At 41.0% G+C, this 27,369-nt stretch overlaps 2 protein-coding genes across 4 annotated transcripts in view; one reads left to right on the top strand and one right to left on the bottom strand.

Annotated features, from left to right (window-relative positions):
• VPS13C (vacuolar protein sorting 13 homolog C) overlaps positions 1–997 on the bottom strand; it is a 101,594-nt gene extending 100,597 nt beyond the window's left edge. For 2 of the 3 annotated variants that reach the window (XM_087743245.1, XM_087743247.1), the window contains exon 1: positions 785–997. In XM_087743245.1, coding sequence (XP_087599371.1) covers positions 785–884 — 100 coding nt within the window. In that variant the 5' untranslated portion in view covers positions 885–997. The remainder of the gene's footprint in view (positions 1–784) is intronic. The other variant, XM_087743246.1, reaches the window with a different exon arrangement.
• Positions 40–26,065, top strand: LOC148050252 (uncharacterized). The gene is made up of 4 exons (XM_087743249.1): positions 40–193; positions 12,514–12,655; positions 16,555–16,664; positions 25,978–26,065. Exons 1-4 carry the CDS (start codon positions 78–80, stop codon positions 26,033–26,035), a joined length of 426 nt encoding a protein of 141 aa, XP_087599375.1. The 5' UTR covers positions 40–77; the 3' UTR covers positions 26,036–26,065.
• Positions 26,066–27,369: the final 1,304 nt, after the last annotated feature.

Below are 27,369 nucleotides of genomic sequence, written 5' to 3'. Positions count from 1 at the left end.
CACTGCACCGCAGACAGACCCGACAGCACACCCGTGCTGCCACCCAGTACACTCTCAAGGAAAGGGAAGAGAACAAAATGGGATTTTTCCTTGCCGACGGTGTCCTGCTTCAGAGCACTCCGAGGCCAGCGACGTGCGCCCACGCCTCGCCTCAGCCTCTCGGAGCAACTGCCACAGCGGGGAACCCACTCAGGTACCCGCGCCCAGGCCCCCGCCTCGTCGGGAGGGAGACCCTAACTTCGCTCTTTCTCCCCCACCTGCTGCCCTGTGACTGCGCGGGTACCTCGCCCCAGCTCCCCTCACAGGCAGACCCTCGCCTCACGGCGGCGCAACCGCCAGAGCCTCCGCCCGCCGCCGGAGAGAGCCCGTCGCGGGGGTGGCCGCCACCGCGGGCAGCCGCAGCCCCACAGGCCGGCCCGATCGCCCGACCACCCCTCACGAGGAGGGAGGGAGGGAGAGGGGGCCACAGGCAGAGACCGACCGACGGCCCCGCACGGCGGGAAAGGGGTGGGGGAGGAGCAGATCCGCGGCTACAGACTGACCGGGCGCCCCTCACGGAGGGCCGCTGCTCCGCCGCTCATCCTCTCCTCACAGGGGGCCGCAAACCCACAGACCGACCGCCCCTCAGCGGGGACGGCGTCCTACAGCCCGCCAACCCCTCACGGGGGACCGCTGCCAACGAGACCCGCTCCCCACAGCGGCGCGATGAAGCGCCCGCCCCCGGTGACAGCGGCGGCCCCGCAGCGCCGCGGAGACGGGGTGGGAGAGGGAAGGGGCTCCTTACCCCCCCATATGCCCAGCTTGAGCTGAGACTTGTTCAGGTTCTCCACATAGTCGCCCAGGAAGCGGTTCAGCAGATCCGCCACCACCGACTCCAGCACCATGGCGGAGGCGGGCCTCACCGCACGCCAGCCGCGGCCCACCGCCAGGGGACGGGACGGGAGGGGAGGGGAGGGGAGGGCAGGGGACGAAAGGGCAGAGGAGAGGAGAGGAGGGGGCGGCCGGGCGCGGCGTAAACCAGCGCCGGGCGTGTCCCGGCAGTCAGGTGACGGGGCGGGGCGCGGCCCAGCGCCTGTCGGGCTGGCGGGCCCGCGCAGGGGGCGAGGGGCGGGCTAGGCGCGGCTGCGCGGCAGTCGCCGGGCACGGGCTGGCCTGCGGGCGCGTTTCCCGAGGCCCAGGGCCGGGATAGGGAGCCCCGGGCTGGGGGAGCCGGCGGCGCCTCAGAGCCGCGGCGGCAAAGGGGCGCGTGGTGCTGGTGGGGCGGGGAGGGGCGGGGAGGGGAGAGGCCGGCGCTTTGCGGGGTGGCGCCCCCTCGCGGCGCGGCAGCTCCGCCGGAGCGCGGCCGCAGGCGGGCTTCTTCCGGCTCCTCGGCGGGCGAAGCGACCGCCGTGTGCTGAGCGCCGCCACGGCAACCTTCCTGTCTCTTACCGGCACCCCCATCTCGCCTCCTCACCAGCCCCGGGAAGGGCGTGCGGGTTTGACTGGAGGCTGACCGGGCAGTGCGTGGAAGGCGCCCGGCCTGGTGCCCCTCAGGCGATTCCCGCCGGAAGCTGTGTTCGCACCTGAGGTACAGCCTAATAACGGGCGTACGCAACCGCGAGGCTTCAGTGCGATAGTGCCTCCTTTCCCATTCAGCTCTATATTTAGGATTTATGCACATGCTGAATGCAGCCCCCGCGATGAACACCTGTTTGTGCCCGTTCAGCTGGCATTAGACAGAACCTGGCTTGTGCTCATGGTTCATAAGAAAACTATCATTTCTGTTAATCTAGCCGTTCAAGTGACGTGAAAAATCGCAGACGAAGGGGATGCGAGTAAAAATGTCACTCGTAAAACCCATATTTTTTTAGAGTTAATAGCACTGCAGAGGAAGTAAATAAGAGCATGCTACTCTGTGGTGAACCTGCAGGCAGTGGTGTCAACACTGGAACAAGTTTTTTAAATCTCGGGGGGGGCTAATTTCAAAACGGTTATGTAAAGTCATTCTGAACTCGTAGGAGCTCCATTATTCATGGAGGAACAGCACTTTGAAGCTCAAAATGACACATTCAGTCTAAAAATGTGTTCCAGAGAAAGAAAATTAATATTAGCAATAGGATTCAATCTCAAAAACATATCAAATTACATCAAGACCACATGAACATGATCAGACTGTTAACACGGTGAGACAAATACTGCTTTAAACAGCATACAGATATATTGTGCAGCTTAGTGCAAGAAGATGTTACAAAACCGCAAATAGTTTAAGCAAAAGGTTTAAGTAAACTGATAAAGGAAAGGTCCATCAGCGACTGTTACCCCTCTGGTTCTGTTACAGCCTGTGTTTCAGGCTTGCAAGCTCCCTTTTGCTGTTGAGGTAAATCCAAAGTTTTGAGTTGAGGTAAATCCAAAGACCTCTGCATGTATCTCTTTTGACTTTATTTGAATAGTGGACACATACATGAGATCACCCTCATCCAAATAATGATGTGTCAAATGCATTTTCAGTTTGTTAAATATATGATAAACCATAGAGTCCAGTCCAGAGCGTGCAAGCAGCACATTATTTATTATTATTTTTATTATTTACTATTAATAATAAATTATTATTTATTAATAATTATTAATAATAATTATTAATAACTATTTTTTATTATTTAACACCTTTTTTCACATTGTAAGAGACAAATGCCACACCTGTACGCCATTACTGTACATATATATGCTTTCCTTTCCTGCAAGCATTTTTAACATCAAAGATTCAATGGATAAGTCGGACCCTTATGCCATAAAGACCAAAGTTCAGGCCTGCTGTGGCTGTTAAACATGATGGTCTGGATGCAGGTTTGACTGGGGAAGTCATATTATTGAATGCTGGAGAAGCACGGAAATGCTCGGGGGGTTCATCGGTGGAAAGTATCTCCTTGCGTTCTTCCATAAGCAGCCACTAGTAATGGCTACAATGCATCAGTGCACACTGGAAGCCCTTTCCCTCCCACCTACTGTGGCAGTTCTTGCACAAGCACTGTCAGATGCTTTATTAATAGTCACAGTATTGCTCAAAATCATCTAAGCATGGTGCATTCTAGCCCTTTTGCAAAACTGGTCTATGCCTGAGTGTGGATAAATTGGTTTTATGTTGAGTTGTTAGTGCTGTTTTTGTTATTTATGAGAACTGTAGCTGTGGCAATCCAGAGGCGATTTCAAGGACCGTAAGTCTGTCTCTGTGCCTTCAAACTAAACATATCATGATTCTGACATGATTACTTTAACAGATGAGATTACACTACAGGTTTTTATTCATGGATGGCATGAAAATAATCTAAAACTATGGAAGAATGAGGCATGCTTTAAATTATTTTAAATAAAGCTATATAAAAAACCAACATTGACTAGAGCCTCTCTAATAACTCATTATGTTAGGGAGAGAAGGGAATTGAAAATACCAGGTAACAACCCACACAACTTCTGTGTGACTGCAGAAGTCGGCATACCAAAGAGTAATGCCAGGTTGTTTCCTGTAAGACAGGAGTTGTTTATTGCCAATAGAGCACACTTTTGCCCCAGTAAATGGCAGTAATGTAATATGAGGAGACCAGCTATTATAAAAAGTTTTTATGGTTTTAAGTCATAGCCAAAAACCAAAGTCATCAACCCAAAACACTTTATTTCTCATCTCGTGATAAGAACAGTCAGCCCCCAAAGACCACTACAATTATGTGTATCTCTACAGCTAAGGTCTCTACATATCTAACTATATCCTATGTACATTCTAGCTAGTGACTTAGCAGTAATGTTTGTCACAGATACAAACTTACATTGGAAGGTTTGTTTCTTTCCATTATAAGAAGAGGTTGCACTGACTCCTAGAATAAAGCAGCTCTCTTACAGAAGTGTTTCCTGAAATACCTGAACAACATAGCGTTAATTTTATTGAACCAGTGCTTTCATGCCATTTTTTCTTGTTTTCCAAGGTCAAATTCATTCCTGACAATTTTTTTAACCTTAAGTAATGTGTTAATACAACTTGTCTTCCATAATGCCTTAAAAGTTCCTGACCACTTAACTGATTTCTGCACATCCTAGTGTGTGAAGTAGAGGAGAGAGTTTTAGTCAAAAATTACTGAATTCTCATTTTATGGTCTATTTAGCTTCAGATAGGAAGACAAATTGCTAATTAGGTAAACTAGAGAAACTGTAGAAAATGCCAATTTATATTTTATTTATTTGTTTACTTCTTTTGTGCAGTGTTGGCTGTTCAAAGCCATTCCTACAATAGGAAAGTGTCAATGCAAGAAAACATGGCAGGAAATTGTGAATAGAGCTCCTGCTGCCATTCTGTTAGGTAACAAACTTTCATTTGTGACTTTTTTTAATGAAGTTTTAGAAGACTTTAGCTTATTATGCTTTTGTATATACAAACCACAGCTGAATAACTAAGGTTTGAGCAAAAGTACTGGCTAATCAGTGGCAGCTCATGCTCTTAGTGTTTGTAAATATAAGAACAATCATGCAAATCGATGGCATTAAATGTTCTCTATAACAATTATACAATATAGCCAGAATGATATATCCATTTTCTACTTCACTTTTCACAATGGGCATAACGATTTCTGCACAGCAAAAACCAAAGAAAAGTTAAACACAACTATAAAGGGTGTTGAAAAGCATAAGCAAATAGGTTGTGTGTGGTTAAGTAATTTCCTAATTGACTAAAGTGTTTACCTAAAGAACTCAAAGAACTCTGTGAATTTTTAAAATCGTCTTGTTATAGCATATATTTGAGTAAATGAAATTTCTGCTGCTCTTTACAAACATGCTTTCCTAACAAACATAAATATATGACCTAGTGGATCAAAAAATTGCTCCTAAACTAATGTGATTTCACCTGGAAAAGAACCCCAGCAAGCCACGTCTGTGTCATATATCCTGTTTCAGTAAAACTACATAGATTTAAAAAAATAAAAGGAAAATGGAACGGAATTAAGAATGGAAAAACTGTGAAGGTGACAGTTTAAATAGATATTTTATCAGCCATGTGTGTGGTTACTTTAAGTACCGAGATATTACTTGAAAATAAAGATAAATATTTTTGCACCTCTATTAGCAAAAAATCCCTTGTCAATCTTCCTGAGCCTCCCTTGCAGATAGGATGCCACTTAAAAATGACATTAACGCAGCTCTGTCTGTTGGTAGGTACCATTCCTTGTGTGTTCTCAAGGAAAAAGGTAAACAGTCCAAAATAGGGGGGAACCGATCCCCCAGAAATCCTCACACACAGTTACATGATGTATGAATTCTGTATGTAGAAGAACAGATACAGGACAAAGAGAAATTTTGGTATTTGCTTACCATTCATTGAATACACAGATAATGTTAATTCGCCTCAGGGAAAAAAACATGCATTCTGCCCATTTTTTCTAAATACCAACATTGAATAGACATGACTCACTTGATAAATATGAATGGAATCAGTAGTTTCACTCAGCAGAAAGTCATCAAAAACAACGTGTTCTGGTTGATGTATAGAGGCTCCTTGTGTATTATTGTAGCACTTCATTAAATAAGAGGATTTGATGATTCCATCACTGCATAACAATTTACTAAAAAGAAAACATAAATACAACACTTAACTTTGTGGGTTTGCTATTTATGTGGCAAGGTTTCCTCAAACCTCTTAGGGAAGCCTTTACAAAAAATGAAGCCTAAAAAACCCTGGAAATCTGCATTGAAAGTATCAGTTAAAGCTTCGGTTTTGTGAATACACACATTGCAACAACAAATACTTGTTTATCATTGCCTGTTACACAATCTTGCATGCATAAATAAATACTAGTCACAGCAATTCTAATGCTAATCTGAGGTGGGTACATGGATTGATAGCTCAATAACCAAGCTTTCTTCTCCTATTTTACTGCATTAATATTACAAAATCTCCAGCTCCTACCATCTGAGTGTTGGCAAGTGAACAGATGGCAAATTTTATCCACTGTACCTCACTAAACAGAGTGTATGCCTATTAGCAGTTGGGAAATCAGCCAGATAATGTGGCATCAACACTCATCACAAAGCCTACAGAGATGAGAGGACTTTGTGATGAGTTAGATCAGGTTGTGAAGAGCTGTGTTTGAACAATTTCGAAAATCTTCAAAACTGGTCATGCCACAGCCTCTCCGAGCAACCTGTTCCTTATCCACTCTGATTATGAGGGGTGTTTTATTCCTTTTAGCTATTGAGAATTTCCCTTGCTGCGATTTTCGATTGTTACAGTCTCAGAAGTAACTATATATTTAAGGCACATATTTTTGGACTTAACAGATGGAAGAGATCAGTATTGATGATTTTGCCATATTGCCTTTTCTAAAGAAAAGTTCAGCATTCTGCAGAAATAATAGTATTTTATGTTGTTTTTAATTTTATTTACTTTTCAATTTAAAAAAATTATAGTAACTTCATTTTTCACTGTTTTTAAGCTTGTTGCTAAGTAGTGCCCAGGAGATTTCATTAATGCTGAATGCATTTGCAGAAAATAAGGGAAAACAAAAGGTTTCTCAACAATTATGTCAAATACTAAAATAAAACCCAAATTACAACAACTAGAATAGCAGAATAGTTACAGTAACTGCTATTACTTAGCAGTTAGAAAACTGCTTAGCAGTTAGAAAACTGCTAAGTAATACTTATTAAGATCACTCTTAGAAATTTTTGCAACACTTAATTACATTAGCAATATGTAAAACCAATAGATTAAGATATATGAAGATGTCTGAAGCACTAAGATACCAACACATAGCGCTCTGCTTTCCCTTTTCCCCTGTGACAGCTGGAGACTCTCAGTTCTCAGTGGAGAACCTTGAAGACCTCACATCTGCAAAAAGCTATGATACTGTTTCAGTGTGTGTCCTCTCTTTCTGTGATGGAACGATAAAATACAAAAGACTCGCCAGGCACAAATGGGTAAGAACTAAGCGATACGCAAATGGAAGCGTGTCAGTATATGAAGCCAGTGTTAACTTCAGCTACTAACATCAAGGCACAGCCATTTTACAAAGGGACAAAGTTGATCTTTATTCATAAAAATAACTTCAATCATCTGGAGAAACTCCAGTTTTGTTTCTCAGGATAATTTTAAGCCTGATAATTTAGATACGTTGCCTAAATTCTAACACTGATTATATTTTTCTCCTACAAAAAATGCCACATCTGTTTCTAAATAAATAAATGTGCACCCTTGCTCATTATCCTCCAAGGCAAACCTTGCATAAAATTATCCTCACTGGCTACTGCGAACAAGTTTTCAGAGAAATCTAGTTAAAAAATGACATTCCCACTGACTGCTCTTTGTTAAAAGCCTAGACCCAAAGCGTTTCATAGCTTTCATGTGATTATAAAAAGCAATCTACAAAAAGTGTAGATACCCCATGATAAGAAATAATGCCATATCCACAAATGAGGATAGCTCCATTGACAATCTGACTATGACAGGTAGTTTTCAAGGGGGTTTGAAGAATCATTTCCTTTATCTGCTGCACCTTATCTGCATCTAAGAGATTTATTAATTAGAATCTGCATTTCTGCATGAAATTTCTAAGCCAAGAGGCTTAGTCTGTCTGATCGGTATTGATCACATGCATGTCATACCAACTGAGATCTGAAATATAAATTACATTGCTATCTTTTATCCTAAGCCAGGGAATCTTCAAAAAAACAGCAAAGTTCTATCATAAGAAGAATCTAACTTAATTTTTCATGAAGGCTTTATTTGATGGTATTTCTGAGAATCATAGCTTTTTTCTTCATTGATGTGCTGTGAAGATGAAAAAGCCACTAGCTATGTAAGAAAATTGGTTGAAATAAAAATGCACTTGTTTTAATTAATATCTTGCCTTTGAGTGGGGAAGGAAACAATAATAGTCTAGCCTGGACCAAGCACATTTGCTTTTAAATTATAAGTGTAATTTCATTCACTTGGTAAAAACTTGAACTTATTAATTGTGAAAGCACATGTTAATATCTATTAATCCAAAGCCAAGCCATTTCACTCGCTAAAAATTTCAGTCATTTGCACATTCACTTGGACATTGGAACAGTTCTCCAGCAAAACCCACCAAGTCATAAATGATAGAATTGATCAAGATAAATTTTCTGAGTGGCTTTTCTGGAAAAGTACTGACTGATATTGAGGAAATGGGATGCTGAAAGGTAGCACAATCACTTATTTATTATCAGCCAAAGTTTGCTTTCGAAATAGTTAAGAACAGTAGGATGTTGCACAGTTACTGTTTACTAACAGAGTTAGTGAATTCCCAGATGTGGAGGTCAGTCTTCAAATAATGCAGTAAAGAAAAATTCCAAATGTCCCACTTAGTATGAACTCAAAAAAATCAAAAGTAAGAAAGAGTTTCTTTCTTCTCAGAGAAGTGACCCTTCAGACATTGCTGAACTACACAGTGTTGCTTTTAGCTAAAAAAAAAATCTAAGGAACAGGAAATACAAAATGTTTACTGTCACTACTTTTCACAGTATCTATTTATAAGATGCCCTACAATTTTCAATATCTTAGTGGAGGCTGAAAACATTAATATAGGTTACCTTATTTGCTAATACATTATGCCAACTGCACAGTCAGTCAGGAGGTCACCTAGCAAAGCCACCACTCAAGTCACAGGAAAAACTCTGAAAAAAAAAGATCTCTGACTAAAGATGGGCTAACAGCTTCCAAAATAAATCTTAAACAGCAGGCGTTATTCCAAAGAGCTATTGTCTTGATATGTTTCTTCTTGGCAATATTTATCTCTCATGGCAATGCATGTACATTACATAACAAAACAAACACCATGTGTGATTCTTTTGTCTCCTCTGTAAGTTTAAAACTGTATTAACTCTGTTAGAAACAGTATAGATACAATATACAAAGTCAACGTGTTAAGAATTGTTCCCAGCATTTCATGTGTCACAGCATTTTTCTCAGCAATTTGTGGCTCACACCTCTTGATGTTTACCAAAAAGTGTAAGACAAAAAAATACATCAATTAGGATTGATGAGTCAGGAAAAAACAAATGCACTGTGTAACTTTTGTTCATTTCACATTATCCAAAAAAACAAACAAAGCAAATAAATCCCTTTCTTGCATGTTCTTGAATTGTCAGTGGCAGCTGAGCTTTGCAGCATTTGCAAGACTTCAGAAAATGCTTTCAGGACACATAGAAGTGTCTATAACATAATGTCTGAAGAGCTAATGAGAAATACCTTTTGTATAAAGTAGGGACTCCTCGTGTCCAGATGGCATGTACTCGATAGCTGTGGTAGCAGTATTATCAGAGGTAGCACAAGTACACTTGGGAAATACCTAAAAAAACAGTTCAAGGGATTTCAATTTTTCATGAACTGTATCACAGTCTGAAATGATTGCCTTGTGGGGCTCTGTTCCTTCCACTGAAAACCCCACATTCATCTTCTAACATTTAGTTTCTGTGCCTATTTCATCATCTGTAATGTATGAAAATGTCAAATTTTGGAAATTCTGAGTTTTTCATACTTTGTTGCACAATATGAATTACATTTATCACACAAATCTCTATGTGCAGTATACAGTTACCATGAGTAACAGTCATCCAAGTGAAAGCACTTGCTATTAACTTAACCTAAAAAATGAGTAGTCCCACCACAAGGCCCTAAGTGTTTCACTCTACTCTGACCATTTGCATAGATACATCAATACTGTTTTATAAAGTCCAAGGAAGAATAAAAACAACCTTTAATAAAACCCATAGCAAGTGGCAAGCTCTGACTTATAACTGACATGATAAATTATTGGAAACAGGGCTAAGGTGGGACTTGCAGCACGTTCCTGTGGCAGGCAATGTGTTCTGCAGAGAAGCAATTGAGGCTGTGCACTATCAGGAAAATATGTTCTTACCTTATTTTCTGGAGGTCTGCAGCAGACTTTGAGTGTTGTCCATCATCACAACACAAAATGAGACTCTCACAGTAAAACTACCTGGATGCTTACCTCAGTGTTCCTTCCAAATGATGTAAGTTGGAAAAAGCTCTCCTTCGAGAAGCAGACTTCAAAAGAACTAGAATTAGGCACTATATCTAAAACAAATTGTTCATTGGCAACAGAAATGAAGTGAATTCTTTATATTTTTCATTTCATTCTAAAAGACTTTTTAAAAATCAGCATGGCAATCAACAGAAGTCAAATGATTGCTACAATTTTGTGATAGCAACAATCTAATTAGTGTCACAAGAAAAACTTACGGATGTTCCTCTACATTCCAAGAGAAACCTGTCAAGTGCCCCTCACCATTTGACTTTAGCCATTCAAAAGAAACTTAGAATCACAGAATGATTACAGGTTGGAAAGGACCTCTGGAAATATCTAGTCTTACTTCCTGCTCAGTGCAGGACTAATTTCAAAGTGAAATAAGGTTTCTTCAGGCCTTGTCGAGTTCAGTTTCAAAATGCTTCAAGGTCAGAGATTGCACAGTGCCTCTGAGCTACCTGTTCCAGTGCTTGACCACTCTCACTGTGGAAGTTCTCCTTATATCCACGTGAAACTTCACTTCATTCCATCCATAATTAGTTTCACTTGTTAGATATTATTTGGATTTAGATTTTATTTATTTACTATCTTGTTCAAATTCACTAACTCTAAAAATCAGATGTAGAGATGTGTCTCAGTTATGCAGTGCTGAATTCCACTTCCTTCCATACCATTAGAATCGTAGAATCGTTTAGCTTGGAAAAGACTTTTAAGATCATCAAGTCCAACTGTAAACCTAGCACTGCCAAGTCCACCACTAAACCATGTCCCTAAGCATCACATCTACACGTCTTTTAAATGCCTCCAGGGATGGGGACTCAACCACTTGCCTGGGCAGCCTGTTCCGATGTTTGACAACCCTTTCAGTGAAGAAGTTTTTCCTAATATCCAACCTAAACCTCCCCTGGCACAACTTGAGGCCGTTTCCTCTAGTCCTATTGGTGCTATCTGGGAGAAGAAACCGACCCTCACCTCGCTACAACCTCCTTTCTTGTAGTGAGGAGCCCAAAACTGAACACAGTACTCGAGGTGCAGCCTCACCAGGGCCGAGTACAGGGGCACTATCACTTCCCTGGTCCTGCCGGCCACACTATTCCTGATACAAGCCAGGATGCTGTTGGCCTTCTTGGCCACCTGGGCACACTGCTGCCTCACATTCAGCCGGCTGTCGACCAGCACTCCCAGGTCCTTTTCCGCCAGGCAGCTTTCCAGCCACTCTTCCCCAAGCCTGTAGCATTGCATGGGGTGCATTGTCACCACTCGTAATTGGGTACGGTAACAGGTAATTTCCCTCTGTTCCAGGCTGCAAGAACCCACCTTTCCCTGGGGAGAGTTTTCTCCCTGCACCATAGGAGTGGGCTGACATGATGCCTGTACAGTCTTAGCAAGGGGTCAGGTCTGGTGAATTTGCTAAAGGAAGGCTTTTCCTGCAGGAATAGAGCTGGAAAAGAGCAATGATATATAAGTAGTTAACGTTATCGTTACCATAAGGAAAAAACAGGTATTAAGCATTTAGAGCAATAGCAAAAAGTCAGATGTGATAATACTATTTAATAGTCAGACTACTAGATTGTTAAATTAAAGAGATTACTGGAAGATTTTGCTTCTTCCACAATTTAATTCAGCAAAGCTATTTTTAGTACGATACATTGATTTTATCCATTTTTATAACAATGCAGGTAACTTCTTTAATCATATTACTTTATTATGTTAACTAATCAATTAGAAATTGAGGCTCAGGTACCTGTTTGTTGGAAGTTCTCCAAAAATTTTGAAAATGTAGTCCATGATGACTTGTTCATGAAAATATACTGAGCAAAGGGACTGTTTACTGGAAAGCCTGTCTGTTCTTGGAGATAGAGGGGATTTACAGACATATCAAGAAGACTCTGCATTTGATATTTCTCATTGTATAAAGGGGCACAATTTCACCAAAATGTCTTCAAAAGTCCACAAGCAGAAGCCAACCGGGGGAAAAAAAAAAAAAAAAGTGCTAGTTACGCAACTCAGTAAATTCTCAGTTAGGTCATTCTACATAAAATGGGGAAGGATATGACCTTATCTCCCATATTTCTATGGTATGATCTAGTTCTAACAACAGGGAAGGAAGGACAGGCAAGCAAGAGGGAAGGGGCAGAGTAGGGGAAAAAAAAAAGATATTTCCATTCAAGGAAAAAGAAGGTTTCCATATCATTTGCTCCTGGCGGTTGAACCATTGACAGTAAAAGCAAGAAAGACACAGTTAGAAGCCTGCAGAAAATGCCAACTTCAATATTGATTGTAGCAACTTGTTATATCAGCCATTTGAACAAGTTGAGGCACAGGTGCAACACAGGAGGAATCTTATAATAAATTATAATACTATTAGTACCAATAGCATATTTTACAGGTTTATTTTTGTGTTTCTTCCATTAATGCAAATCCATGCTTCTTAATGGAAATATGTTCTTTTTCTCCTTTACCCTTAATAATGAACTTGACCCAGGGTTCCTCTTGCACACCGGCTGCGTGCTTCAAGGGATGCAATCAAAGCTGAGCTTATGCAGACTTCTCACCAGTGGGTCATGAGTTCTCCAGACCCTGCAAGGCAATCCATCGCTGTACTGCAAAGGCATACTCATGAGCAGGTAAGTTACTAGTTTTGGAGATAAGTCTTTCCACACATCTCAGCGAGAGTGCAAAGACACTTGAGGGTTACTGTAATCTCTAATTACAGAAGAACATGGTCTTTATTTAGGTTTCCACTTCACTGTTGAGACTAACTATTCATACAAGAACAAACCTTTGCGTAGTGTTTTTAAAGCTTATCTAATTTTGGAGTTTATCGTATTTAAATTTCCACTGATGATAACACTTACTATTCCAACTTTATTGTTTTATATGCATAATCTGGGTGTTCATTATACCAGGATTCTTACATAAGAAGTATGTATGTACATGAATGTAAGTGGCAAGTTATCAGTTATCTCACAAGTAAGGCACTTGAAGGTTAGGTCTCAACATATAACATATTCAAATACTGTACTTGAACTCAAACACGTAATACCTGCCCTTAAATTCTTTATTTTTTAGTTCTTCTCAACTGATAAGGGATACTGAGCAGCTCAAGCCTGATTTTAAGAGCAAAAGTCTGCCTCAACTTTCACTCTGATATTTGGCCTTCCCCTCTTCTCTACAACTTGGTATTCTTTGGCTTCTTCTGACATTCCACTGAAGCAGGAACACTGTTTCCTTGCCCTGGGGTCAACAAGGGAAATATTTCACTGTACAAGAACCGTCACACATTATAAAATGAACTACAATAGCTAAATCTTCCAAGAGCTGACATCATTTAAAAAGAGGACATGGACTGGAGAAGTGGGCAACCAGATACGGAGGAGACTGTGGGCAATGTAAATACAGGCCAAACACTAAAGGAAACCTTCACTTCATTTTTTAGTAAAGATAGGGATGCGCAGGAGAATAACGTTAGGGTACCTAAAGCAGCAAGTACAGAGAAGTAGAAATCACAGCTTTTCAGGAGGGGCCCAGACATGAGCTGTTCCTGGTGATCTCCATGACAGAATACTGAAAGGGCCAGAACAAAAAACCATAAGTCCTGTAGCAATGATTTTTAATTATGCTGTCAGTTCAAATGTGAATATCGGAACAACAAGTATAGTACTAAAATGCCAGGGTAAAAGTGATGTAAGTAGATATGCCTGTAGAATTGACAACAGCTCTAAGGAATACCTCACACAGATTATGTCAAATTGCACTCTGTGGTGCCCAGATTATGTGGGTGGCAAGCTCAAGCAGGAGGAATAGCACCTGCTCTTACCTCTGTCAGGGGAGGTGATACCCTGCCACAAACTGGTGCCTGGCTGGCTGAGCACCTCTGTCTCTGGTTTAGCTCCACATTACTCCTCCCGTTCAACTCATCTGGTTTAGTCAGGAATAAAGTTGAGGAGGAACCCCCAAACAGTAGTTTACAGCACTGCCTCCCATAACACCTCCACATCAAATTAAAATGCAAACTCAGTCCTACTTGGGTGTGTTGTTCCCCTCCAGCACTACAAGCCATGCAGGCCCTAGGTTAGAACATAGCCCTGGCTTTGGATATCAATGGATGGGAGCTAGGGAGGAGACTCTAGACAGAAGATGCAGTGTAGATATCAAAAGAAATTAAGCCTGAGTCCCCAGAGTAGAATAATTTGCAACATAGATTTATCAAAAGTAGATCATGTCATACCAGTTGCTGTCTTTCTTTGACTGGATAACTAGCTCCACAGAACAGAAGAATTTGGTAAACCTATTCTAGGTAAATATAAGCAATGCATTTGATACAATACCCAGTGGCAAATCACTGTTTTTCAAATATTATTTAAAGTTTGATTATGCTTTCAAAATATTTAAATTATTTTAAAATCATTGCATTAAAATAGAGAGGACAAGAATACATATGAGTATGAAGTGGAAAAAGGGGAGATTTTAACAGGTTGTGTTCAAAGAGAAATTGTGAAGATGGAACAAGAATCCATCACATAAATGATAGTTTTTCGTAATAACAGTGTTCCTCATGGATTGCTATTGATGTCCACTGTGCTTAATATTTAATAGTAGGGAGAGCTGAAGTTCCAGAACAACCTGGGTACTTATGAAATAAACCAAAGCTGGATGGTATGACCAATACCAGTAATGGCTACTTTATCATTCAGGAAGGACTAGACGACAATGTAGTCTAGGCAGATTGATGTCCTATCCGTACAGAATCTAATTATCAAATAGACTAGTGCTAACCTGGGTGCTCATCACTGATCCCAGTGGTTGTTATGGGAAAGAAGAGCATGCCAAATGACATCTCCCTGAGCTCTGCCTCAGTGGTCCCAAAAAGACCATGCACACAGCAGCCTCCCCTCCCCTCCATTAACTGCTGGAGCCAGTCCCCTGGTGTGGGGCAAAGCCAGCTGTCATGTTCCCTCTTTATTATGTGCCTTCAGCATCAAATTACATCACCCTGGCCAGAGAAAACAAAACCATCTCTACTGCTCTGTTCCCTGTCTTCATCCTTCTCAGCAGAGGGGCTCCTTATTTGTTACAGCTCTCCTACAAATTAGTGTCACTTTTCCTTGTCCTTCATTGTGATATGAATAAAAAGCTTTCCATAAAAAGAGAGAGTTCCATAAAAAGAATCAAGTTCTTCGGCAACATCCAATTCAAGTTGATTTTTTGGCAGTGCTAGCTGTATTCTAGTCTTTCTGACCTCTTAGGTAAAAAGGAAGTTGCCCCCACAGCCTCTTGCAACCTGCTTAGGAAGCAGTAAAGGTAACCTGGCCTAGACTACATAATTTGTTAACTATTTGTAGAAAATATTGGGAAACACAAACCCTTCATTTTCAGCATATTCCACAACCCTAAACACCAGCATTCAATAATAAAGCTATTTATAGATTTAGCCTCATTTCATAAGCTTGCCTTTCTCATGAAACATTAACCCTCTGAAGAGTCAGCATACGTGACTTGGAAAGGCTGAAGCTTACGGATACGAATTGTATGTTAAGTTGTTGTACATATTGTAAGCTGTCCCTTATCAGGAGGAAGTAAAAGCTATTTAATAATGCCTAATAAATATAATAGCATAGCAACTACCTTTTACAGGTGATTGGGTTTTTTAGGTGAAAGGTTGTACTTGGCAGATGAGAAAGAAATTAAGAGCCTCTGCTTACCGTGCTTCTATGTCTTTATTTTTGACAGCAGCGAACCATATGTACTCTTTTCCTGTTGTTACTATAATAAAGAAGCACTCTGTTAAACATTAAACATGTACATGAATTAAGCACTCACATGCTGTGCTGCAGGAGTCTGTGCAAATCAGACCATTTGAATGACAAATCTCTTGGTTTATGCATTTTTAGAATTCAAAGTAGCAATCCTGAACTACAGACACACGTCAAGAGCCCTGTTACCTTACACATTATACCAAATCCTAGTCACATAAATGGGTTAACTGCATGGGCACAGGGATCCATCTGAATTCCACTGCTAGATCAAAAACCTCTCATGTTCAAACATTTCTCTATTTTAATCTCAGTTTAAAAATAATTTAAAATACCAAACTAAATGTTGTTGCTCCAGCTGAAACCTCTAAATGGTAATCTCCAGCACATCTTGTAGCCTGCCTGCCCATGCTGCCTTTATTCAACTTGTTCATCTTTATATAATACCAAATTCTGTCCTGGTTAGATATCCAAGTGTTTTGTCCCAACATTAAACATTTCTCCTGCAACTCTGAGAAGCAGACAGTCCTTGTCATTTCAGTATTTTTTAAATTTTCTCTCCTCCAAAATGCACAGGATGATAAGATCTACACTGGGTTTAAATGACACACTCACTCATTTGTTTAAAAAGCATATTCCCCATTAAATGGGAAGCAATTAGTAAGAACAGAACAGCCAGTCCTCACTTTAAAAACCAAGGACCGACAAACATGGAAGATATCTCCTGATCCTCTGAACTGAAGAAAAATGTCTTGTGCTCTCTCACAAAGCTGGAGTCAGCATGGAGATGCACAGCCTCCAAGCAAAATTCGACTTGTGAGCTGGCAAACTCCCTGGTGAGACAGTGCTCTCCAATGAAGATCACGGCAGCTGAGCACACGTAAGTAGGGTACAATTGCCTGCATAACACACATGCTCTGTAGTTTGTCTGTTTTCACTTTACAAGAAGAGATTATTTGAGCACAACAAATACTTGCCATTACAGCAACTAGCAGACCAGGTTCTGTATTCAGCATTTTAGCGTAACAACACAAGAGTAACATGCAAACCATGACTGTGGTGTTGAAATTGTCTGATCTGCAATGAGATTTCTTCCCTGTAGTGGCTATGGGGCCTGTGAAACTGTTAGTTGCTATCAGAAAATTCCCAGGGGTAAAACTGGGAGCTTGAGATTTTTATGTACAAAGTACAGAGCCAGTGAGTATATGTAGCTTTCATGAGCTCAATTTTACTAGCATCCTACTTCTGAAACTTGTCACCAGCATGAAAGGGAACCCACCTCCAGTCTCTAACAGAGTTTAGAAAGATCCTTCCACTATCCTAAACTTCATATGAATGCTCTATGTATACCTCTGCCATTAAAATAGTCAAATCTGAAGATGACGCTACTTCTCTTGAGAACAAGAAAAATATTTGAAATCAGTGGAGTCGTAACCATTTCCATGACACAATGATTTGGCCCATAACCACATCAAATTTTATCTACTTTGAGAATATACAATTTTGAGAAAAGCTATTTTAAATTGAAACACTTTCCAAGGTAGAGCTATCCAGAAGTAAACAAAAATGTTCCTTGGCACTTAGGTATTTAAGGTAGTAGGCACTGAAGTGTCCTGTCACCCAAATCCTTGAACTCTAGCTGGCATTTGTCAGCATAGGTACCGTCTGATAGAACTGACGTCACCTGATTTCCGATTTCATTATAACAAGACGATCTGTAGGAACAGATGTATCTCTTGCCTAATGCCCTCAGTCAGCTGCTTTTACCACTGAGGTAAAAGTTATGCAGGAAGGAAAACACTGAGCAGATGGGTATGTTTACTAGGGAGTTAAGCTGTGTGCAGAAGCACCACTTACAATATTTCTGGGAATTGGTGTAGTCAGGAAAGGATAAAAGCATATTATAATTAATAATGGCATCAGTCAGCTCAATCATAAATGAGTTTTTCAGGCTGTGATTGGAAAAATAATTTTTTCCAATTTTTATCTTTCATAGTTAATGCTATTAAGCTGTATAAAAATACTTTTCACTTATGAAATATTTTTAAAAACACTTCTTTTTACTCAATATTTAAGAAGCACTAAGAATATATAACCATACAATGTTAGACTAGGATCTAAAATAGGTCAAACTCCACAATACCACCCATTTACATACTGTAAAGACAAGAGATGGCAACTTAGAAAGATACACTTCCAACATTTTAGAATTTTTTTTTATGAAAGAAAATGAGTGTTCAGATTACCCAGAAGTTGGAAAACTTCAGTGGATGCAGAAGAATTATCTTGAAAAATACATTTGGCACATAAGTTATTATATATTCTCAGATGAAATTGAAAAAAAATGTTTCCAGTTGTATGATTCTCAGTAGCTAACCTAAAAAAAGATAGATGCATGCTTTCTGAGATTTTCTTCTTTAGCATAGAGTGATGAAGATCAGCTCTGAACAGGACTTAAGTTTAAAGATTTCCCACTTGAAGAGGAGTGGGTCACACAGATTGTGTCCAAAGTGCACAGCTAACTTGACTGTCAGCCAGGGCAGAAGATCAGACAGTACTGGTTTGTAGAGAAACTCCAGAATTAGCTGAAAAGCAAACCCCAGCTCATAATCCTGGTGTTTAAATTGAGATCAAAAAAGAGCCGTCTGAAAGTAGGCCATATTGACCTACTGTTGTTAGTCCTAAGGCTGGTCCAGAAATTAACTTTATTGCAAAACCCTTGGCAAGCCTTGTGCTCATACAGGTAAAGCTAAGTAAAAACTAAGGAGGGTAAACAATAGCTCTGCAACTGCAATGAAATTTTCAGGAGAAAGTGTTGAAGCAGAAAACTGCAAAGGGCCTGCTTAGATCTCTGTAGTTCTTTAAGACTAGCTAAATAGGCTTTATCCTCTCTTCCAGGCAATGTCCTTTGTTCAGTGAATGCTGGCACTGGCAATCCCCGGGTTGCTGAAGTCCTCTATTACAGATAGGCCTTCACCAAAAGGAAACAACTCCTCTTTCAAACACCTGATGCAAAATTAACAAATAGCAATTCTTCTCTTTGTTGGGCACACACTTTGATTACACACTGTACTAACTTTATGACTTCATAAACTAGTGAACTAAGCCAATATAATTGGTAACACATGATCTAATCTCAACTGTCATTTTGGTATTGTTCATTTTAAGGTTACAGTACTTGAGCCTATGTGATGTGCTTCTGTGATGTTAATATTTACCTTTCTCATTTAAAGTAATAAAATAAGAAAAAGCACACAGAACTAGATTATGCCCTCATATTTAATAACCCTTTGCGGGTCTCTCATGTAACACAAGTTAGGACTTTTAAAAACAAAGGTCTTCATTAGAGTAGGTCAGCCTTGTCAAGAAACATGAATTAAAATGTATCCATTAGCATGATGAGAGGACAGGTGAGCATATTTTACAGGAGAAGAATAGAAGAGCTTGGCTTGATTAGCCTAGCAAATTGAAGGATGATAGGGATACAGCTTTTCTTCATAGCTGTCACAAATGTTATAGAGGGAGAAGAGCTAGTAAGGCCAATGCTGGCAGAGATTGACCCTGGTTGAAGATAAGGAGCATACACATCCAGAGAGTGAGGCTCCGGACAAGCTGTCTAATAGGACAAGACCTAGAAACCTGCAAAAATGGAAGTGCTTAACAACCCAGTTCCAAATTTTTACATTTCTGGTGTTTCTGAAGAACAGTTTCTCTTTAGCAATGTCTTTTTCCTCTATTGGAAAGTGGTGTCCTTCAGGGGTCCATACTGGGGCCAGTGCTGTCCAATATCTTCATCAATGACATAGACAGCAGGATTGAGTGCACACTCAGCAAGTTTGCAGATGACACCAAGCTGAGCAGTGCAGTTGACACACCTGAGGGATGGGATGCCATCCAGAGGGACCTGGACAAGCTTGAGGAGTGGGCCAGTGTGAACCTCATGAGGTTCAACAAGGACAAGTGCAAGGTGCTGCACCTGGGTTGGGGCAATCCCCGGTATCAATGCAGGCTGGGGGATGAAAGGATTGAGAGCAGCCTGGTGGAGAAGGACTTGGGCGTACTGATAGATGAAAAGCTGGACATGAGCCGGCAATGGCAATGGGCTCTCGCAGCCCAGAAAGCCAACCATACCCTGGGCTGCACCAAAAGAAGCATGGCCAGCAGGTCGAGGGAGGTGATTCTGCCCCTCTGCTCTGCTCTGGTGAGACCCCACCTGGAGTACTGCATCCAGCTCTGGCGTCCTCAGGACAGGAAGGACATGGACCTGTTGGAGAGGGTCCAGGGGAGGGCCACAAAAATGATCAGAGGGATGGAGTACCTCTCCTATGAGGAAAGGCTGAAAGAGCTGGGGTTGTTCAGCCTGGAGAAGAGAAGGCTGCAGGGAGACCTTATTGCAGCCTTTCAATACTTAAAGGGGGCCTACAAGAAAGATGGGGATAGTCTTTTTAGCAAGGCCTGCTGCAACAGGACAAGGAGTAATGGTTTTATACTAAAGGAGGGTAGATTTAGACTAAACATAAGAAAATGGGGTGAAATACTGGAGCAGGTTGACCAGCGAGGTGGTAGATTCCCCATCCTTGGAAACATTCAAGGCCAGGCTGGATGGGGCTCTGAGCAACCTGATCTAGTTGAAGATGTCCCTGCCAGTTGCAGGGGGAATGGACTAGATGACCTTTAAAGGTCCCTTCCATCCCAAAGCATTCTATGATTCTATTGATTGTGTCTGTGTTGTGCACCTGGTAATCTGATTTGCAATTTTTACAGCCATAAATTTCCCTGGAAATACGAGGTAAATTGTCGTGCTTTTTTAATTAACTTGAATTAAAAATAAAAAAGTCTTGCTCTGCAACCAAGAAAGATTAAAAACTGTTTCCTTTCCCAGGAAGCAGATCAAAGGCTTTTATGAAAGAAAGTGAATATTTTCTGAATGGTTCAAGTGCATAGCAACATGATGTAATTCATAACATAAGTGCAATTTATGAACGTTCCTCTTATCCTGAAGCTTGGCAGGAACTGTACTTCACTGGTAATTGGTAAGAAATGTGCAACTACTATGAATGGAACAAGTTCCTTTAAAAAGAGGCAGTGTTTAGACTAACCAGTGAGTAAGATTTTTAAGTGGCATGACTGACGTGATAAGTTTTAAAAGTCATGAGGCATGACAGAACATGGAACATGGTAATTCCAAGCAATCTGCTGTCCAGTCTTCCTGTCATCAGCTGAGCACTGAGAATTGTGTGATCCTGACAATTTCATATAGTTCAGTTTATAGATACATTTCAAAAGTTAGTGCCTCTGGACACTACCATTTGAGACAGTTCCTCTGACTAAGTCCCTATAAAGAAAGACCCTCATGTAGGACTCTCCTTGACCTCCTCCTCCACTATACAGCCTGACCCATTTGTAACGGTTTTTGGTATAACCTTTTATTTCATGTGCCGTCTTGTATATACCATTTCCTCAATGAACCCTGTAGACCCTCTGGCAGGTTTTTCACTTTAGATGCGTTTGGGGAGGAGGTTATTATTTCTTATGGCTTCCTTTTCTGGGGAAGTTAATTCTAAACCAGAGCTTATGCTCTTCTCTGTTTTTGTGATTTGGATGTGATTTTTTTGGAGGATGCTTGTTCATTTCGACAAGGCTCCCTTTTCTGTTTAGCTATACCGCTTTCTTTGTGATTTGATCCTTTTGAAAGCATGTTAGATAGGGGTGCATACATCCAAGTCTCTGATAAGCGTGGTTTAAATGAGCTCTGCACAGCTTAAATTAAATTTCCTTTTAGCAAGCCTCCTCATTTGTCTGCCGTTATGTATTACTGTAGCGAATCTGGTTTTTTCCTCCCACGAGGCTGATATTTGAGCACATGATGCTCTCTACTGCAAATCACAACTATTCATTCATTGTTATGTATCTTGCACACTGGTCAGGAGTAGGTCAGGACTGGCTTCTCATGCTGTGGGTCTCTGGCTACTTGAAGAACAAAGCAATTACTCTGCCCTGTGTCCCAGCATGGCATTTACTCAATATGTCCAGGCCGTTTGAGTTTCTCAGTCTCACATCTGTTATCATTTCATGGTCACTATTCAGATTTTATGACGGATGATATTACTTCAACTCACCTCACTTCAAGCATAGCATTTCAATTCATAGGATTTCAGTGCTGACATACTTAGCATTCAAAAACAAAACAAAACAAGCCACAAAATAAAAAAAAATACAAAAAACAAACAACCCCACAAGACTTATCAGTTTTTATAACATAAAGCTAGAGTTTGAAATATTTGGCATAGACTTTGCGTACGTACTCATCAATACCTAACGGGTCTGCAATATCCTCTGATTGCCTTTCCTTCACTGTCAGCTCAGGTTTGTCCCTAAGTTGCAGTGCTTAGCCATGAAAACTTTGTGTTCTCTGCTCCATCAGGAATGCTGGATGTGCAGTTTCCTGGAAGATACTTATAAATAACTCTTTTGCTAATGCAAACAGAAACTGAGAAACTGTCCAGTACCAGGGTTTTTTTAGACGCTGATAAACAGGGCTGTCTCAATATTAGACAATTGAGAGAATTAATTTTGGCCTTCACTAATGATGCTCTGAAATGGTTTCTGTGCAGTCATACCTAATCCAAGCTATGGGCTCTTAGCTCTGTGCCAGCACAAGAGTGGGGGCGTGTCCCATATTTCCCAGACCAACCTGCTCAGGATACAACCACGGAAATGCAGACTTCATGCCAGCACCTCCACTGTTACCCTCCTCCTTTTGGCTCAGCTCTCCATAATCTCAGGCTCAGCACAGCAGCATAATCCTCACTCAGGCTTCTGAGAAAACCACTAAGTTGTGAGAAAGAGCTGTGAGACAGTATGTCAGCTAGAGCCAGACAAAATAATAAAAGTCACAGGCAGAGGCAAGATTGTTGAGACGGGGAAGGTCGCTTCCTGGAAAGGCATAAAGCCCTAATAAAAAAACAGGGAATCAAGGATGACAACTCAGCAACTGTGAAGGTGAGCCTGTCCCAGGGAACAAGGGAGGCCCACGGTCATCCCCCCGCTCACTGCCAGGTCTCTACCAGCTCTCCTTAGCCTGGGAACTTGTTAGTCCCACCTATCAGCTGTGTGCATAAGGCAACAAATAATTGCTTTGTACCTTGAAGGTGCGTATATCCTGCTTGCAGTGTCTCTTTGTATGCACTCAGAGTTGCCAAAGCCAAATGACACAGAGAAGAAAGAGGGCACCTCCAGTATGCCACAAATGCCAGCGTGGATAGGCTGTCTGATGAGATGTCATTCTCTGAATGACGGGTCATACTCTGCATACAAGTAAGGAAAAAAACTGTTGGTGCTTTGTTACATGCAGACAGATTGTTGCTAGACGGAGAAAGCAAAATCTGTTCACTTGTAGCAAATGTTGAGGGGAAAGGAAAAAAAAAAAACAACAAAGCAAACATCTGATCACCATTCACATATATTTCTATCTGAGTATCAAGCTTTATGGTCTACCAGTTTATTAGGGCCACTGCCAGGAAGACACCCCATCCTCATAGCTGGCAGCACAGGACATGGAGGCACAGCCCAGGAATCCTACTGATGCTCAGCAGTCACAAGGTTAGACTGATAGCTGCTGTTCTGAAGGATGATACAACTTTTTAAAGAGTAGCATTCTTATTTTCTTGCTTTATCTGTAAGGCTCCTTAATTTACCTGTGTTGCTATGGAAAGTCTGTCACATTTATCCACAAGCCAAAAGGATGCAGAGATTGATATTTAATGTCAGACAGAATCTGAATCACTGCCTAAACCACCATAAACTAACTACTCTATAATCTCTCAGTAAATTAGTTTTACCTATTCCTGGCATGAGGAAATGCCAATAAGCTTAGAAACAGGAAGCTGAAAATAAGGCACCAGCAAAATTATATCATTTGTTTAACATAGTAGGGGGTAAAATTCAAGAAATACTGGCAGCCGTAATGTAATCATTTTTCCTTCACTGTCTTCCATAATTTGGATTTGAGAAATTCTTAAATGAATGCATATTACCTGCAGGCATTCATTGCTAACAAGAAGCATTCGTCAGATTATCTCTGACTTTAAGTGACTTTACCTGGGCTGCCTCCCCGCCAAGCCGCCCCCAGCACTATGACCAACCATTTCCCTTTCCCAATATCCTTCAGAAATAACTTGGGAAACTTCTGCTCCAGGAAAGATCTGGATGCTTCCTGCTATGGTAGCAATCATGCTATGGTTAATATTATTCTTTTGAAATAGTTTGTTTTAGAACTTAACTTTCAGAAAACACACATTAAAAAAAATAAATAAATTCTATTGACCTGGGATATTTTATCCTCAAAACCAATAAACTGGTTTTGCTGCTTGAGAAGCTGCTGCTATTGTTTGTTTCCTTACCTTGACCAGTCCAACTACAGTCCCTCCCAAATCTCCATTGCTTTGCCTCTTCCCCTAGTTTGACGCTCTGCCCTGTTCCTCTTCTCTTCTCAGAGCCCCAGTTCTTTGAGCTGTTTTCCTGCTGACTCCTTGGTCAGCTGGGCTGGTCCCCCCCCAGCCACCACTATCTTACCAGTGTCATTACCCGCTTCTCCAGAGGGCTGCCATGTCCTGCCAGCTCCCTGAGGTGACCCCTCCCTGCCCCTGAACTTCACTTCTCCTTCTTCTCATACATCCATTAAGTTCTAGCAGGAGGATCAATGTAAGCATAAAAAAGATAAGCTCTGTGCTGGGGCCAGAGCAGCTTTGATGGGGAAAGTCTGACTCTACTCGCATGCATGAGCTGAATCAGGCTTCATTACTCTTTAGAGTTCATGCATACCCAGCTTGATCAGAAACAAGAAAAATCAATTTTATCAAGCATGCACAAAACAGATAAGACATACTGAGATTTAGCAACTAAGATCTAAGTCTGCATGGAGCATGTGCAAATTACAATTCATCAAAGCTTTCTAGCTTGCATAAGAACATCAAGAGGTCTATCCCTGCTGCAAAAGCCATGCCAATACTGTATTTGAATCACTTTTCCAAGCCTTTGGAGACAAGTATTAAAACCCAAGATCTCATTCCTAAACTCAGTCCTTAGAGAAGGCTGTGCCTTTCAATCAATGTTTCTCACTAAAATGCAGCCTGAGGTTAACATTCAGGCTAGAAAACATGAGGCCAAACACTTATAATTTGACAAAGTTACAAATCACTGAAATGCAGCTCTGATGACAAGAAGTGTCAAGCAACCTGAATAACCAGCGTTATGAGCTACAATTGTAATCAGCTTCCTAATGTTTCTGGTATCTGTGCATTACCTCTATTGCTCTGGAGTCGTTTTTCAAGAAAAGTTATAAAAAGAATCTGTTTTTGTAGGTTATTTTTACACAGCTGTTTAGAGCATTATACGTTCACTTGGTGAAAGGATGTTAAATCAGCTTCACAAATATTTAATCAAGCTGCAGCATTACTTAACTTTACTTCTCTCTTTCTGCAGAGAGCTAATGGCCATGCCTGGTGGTTGCTGTAGTTAACCCTTACGGGAAAATCATCCAGGCTGTTCATCCCTTTGGGTCTAAGACTTCCTTCCTGGCACTCCATATCAACTAAAATGCTAACTATAGCTTTTTAGAGAATAAATCTACTATAGCCAAGCTATTTCACTGGCTTTCTGAAAGGGTGGGTTTGGTTTTTTGGTGGTTTGAGGGAGGGTGAGGTGTTGTGTTTGGGTTAGGGTTTTGGTTTTTTGGGTGGGGTTTTTTTTGGTTTGTTGGTTTTGTGTTTTGTTTTTTGGTTTTTGGGTTTTTTTTTTACAGAATACTATTCTAGAGTGCTGGAATAATAACTATAAAGTTCATATTTATTATAGTATATTCACTGAAATGAAAGCTCACAGACTTCATGTAATGAGAGATGTAGTTGTCCCTTTTATTCTTGTTGTGTAAATTCTGTTAAAGCTAGTAAAAAACAAATCGGAAGAAATTTAAGCACTGCATGTTGTTCCTGGAAGAGCTTTCCTAAGGCTTTCCCAGAAATGCTGTGGGGTTTTTTAATTCCAGCAATGAACACTCAAAGAGGGATGATTAGTTGTTTTTTAGGTTGTAGGTATCAAGTTTCTCCTCTTGTTCAGGCTTAATTAGATTGTTGAATATGGCTGTCTGGGTATTTGCATTAGTGTGACTGAAAATGAGCTCTCTTCTCCAACAGACGGTGGTATTTCAGCAGAGAGGCAGTGTTTCACTGTCATGCAGTGCCAGCCACATAATGCTGAAGATGTGCCAGACTTGGAAATAAAAGGGACCTTGTTCTGCTTCAACCTCTGCCTTGTCCAGCATCAGGTAGTGACACTTGGAGGGCTTCCAAGAATGTGTGTCACAGGCCCTGCTAGAGCAGATACCAAAGTAGTGTAACTACTACACGGCTTTGTGCTATAACAAAGCTATTCCCATACATGCATGTTTAGAAAGTTACTACTGAATAATGAAATGACATTTGAAAACATCTCTATCCAAAGACATATGTGAAATGCACGTTGTGGTGTTTTTTTCCACTACTAAATTTAAGTGAAGAATATAATAGAAGAAGTACCAGAAGATGAAATTTGCTTTAGGAGAGTACCAAGGAAGGAAGAAAAGGTAAGTAGTGTCTAATAGACATGACATACTTCTTGAGCTGTTTTAAACAGCTACTCTGCTTCATTAAGCCTAACCATACCTGTTCTTCTATGTCACTCCAGAAGCTACAGTCAACATCTCCTAAATGGGTCACAGGGGGCTGGAGACCCTCTTTGCTAAAATGCAGCCATGAGACTCCAGCTTCAGGGCCAAAACATTACCTGCTGCAGAAGTTTATCTGGAAATGGCTAAGATAAGTAAGCAAAATACTGATGAGGTAATAGAGGAAAAAGTGATAAAGTTAGGTACAAAACCCCCTTCCATATCAGAAATAGCATAGAACTCCTCAGGCTGCAAAGCATATCAGATGATAAAAGAGACTTATAAAATCATGAGTGACACAAGAACAGTGAATAGGGAACAATTGTTCAGTGTTTCTTCCAATGCAAGACCTGCAGATCATCAAAGGAAGCTAGTAGCAAGTTCAAAAGAAGGGGAGAGACTTTTTCACATAACACACAGCTAAGGTATGAAGCACTTTGCTACAGGAATTAATGTTTACACCGATTCCAAAAGCTCTGCAACAAATTCTTAGAGGAGAAACCTGTCAGGCACTATTAAACACAATGAAATGGGCTGCAGGTCAGGAAGCCCCAAAGCAGCCTCAGCTCTGTAGTCTGGGCTGTGTCATCTGAGCTGCTCCATTCCTGTTTTCTGGCACAGCTGCCTTGCCTGCAGGACCATAACGTGACAGCAGCATTTGTGGGCCATGCAGCTGCTTCAGCAGGCAGTACGGTGAGCGGAGTACAGCACCACCATGCATTTGGGTTCCCTGTATGGTGGAAGTTAACCTGCCTGTGCTTTGAGCCCACCCCATCTATAGAATCAGAGCGCCAAGTTTCACCCTACTGCTATGTTTATTTATAGTAATTTACTCAAACATGGACTGTCACCGTGAAAACATAACAGCATGAATATGCAAATA

This window comes from Nipponia nippon, unplaced genomic scaffold (genome assembly GCF_047370975.1).
Source record: "Nipponia nippon isolate SJK-2023a ecotype South Korea unplaced genomic scaffold, ASM4737097v1 scaffold_9, whole genome shotgun sequence".
NCBI classification, from domain to species: Eukaryota; Metazoa; Chordata; class Aves; order Pelecaniformes; family Threskiornithidae; genus Nipponia; species Nipponia nippon.
The sequence above is the reverse complement of the archived record's forward strand: the minus strand, read 5'-3'. Positions and strand labels throughout refer to the sequence as shown.

Coding starts and splice junctions, on each gene's coding strand:
- LOC148050252 (XM_087743249.1), top strand. CDS start 78: ATGGGATTTTTCCTTGCCGACGGTGTCCTGCTTCAGAGCACTCCGAGG. Junction 194..12,513: donor ACAGCGGGGAACCCACTCAG/GTACCCGCGCCC, acceptor AACTTGACCCAG/GGTTCCTCTTGCACACCGGC. Junction 16,665..25,977: donor ATCACGGCAGCTGAGCACAC/GTAAGTAGGGTA, acceptor CTTCTCCAACAG/ACGGTGGTATTTCAGCAGAG.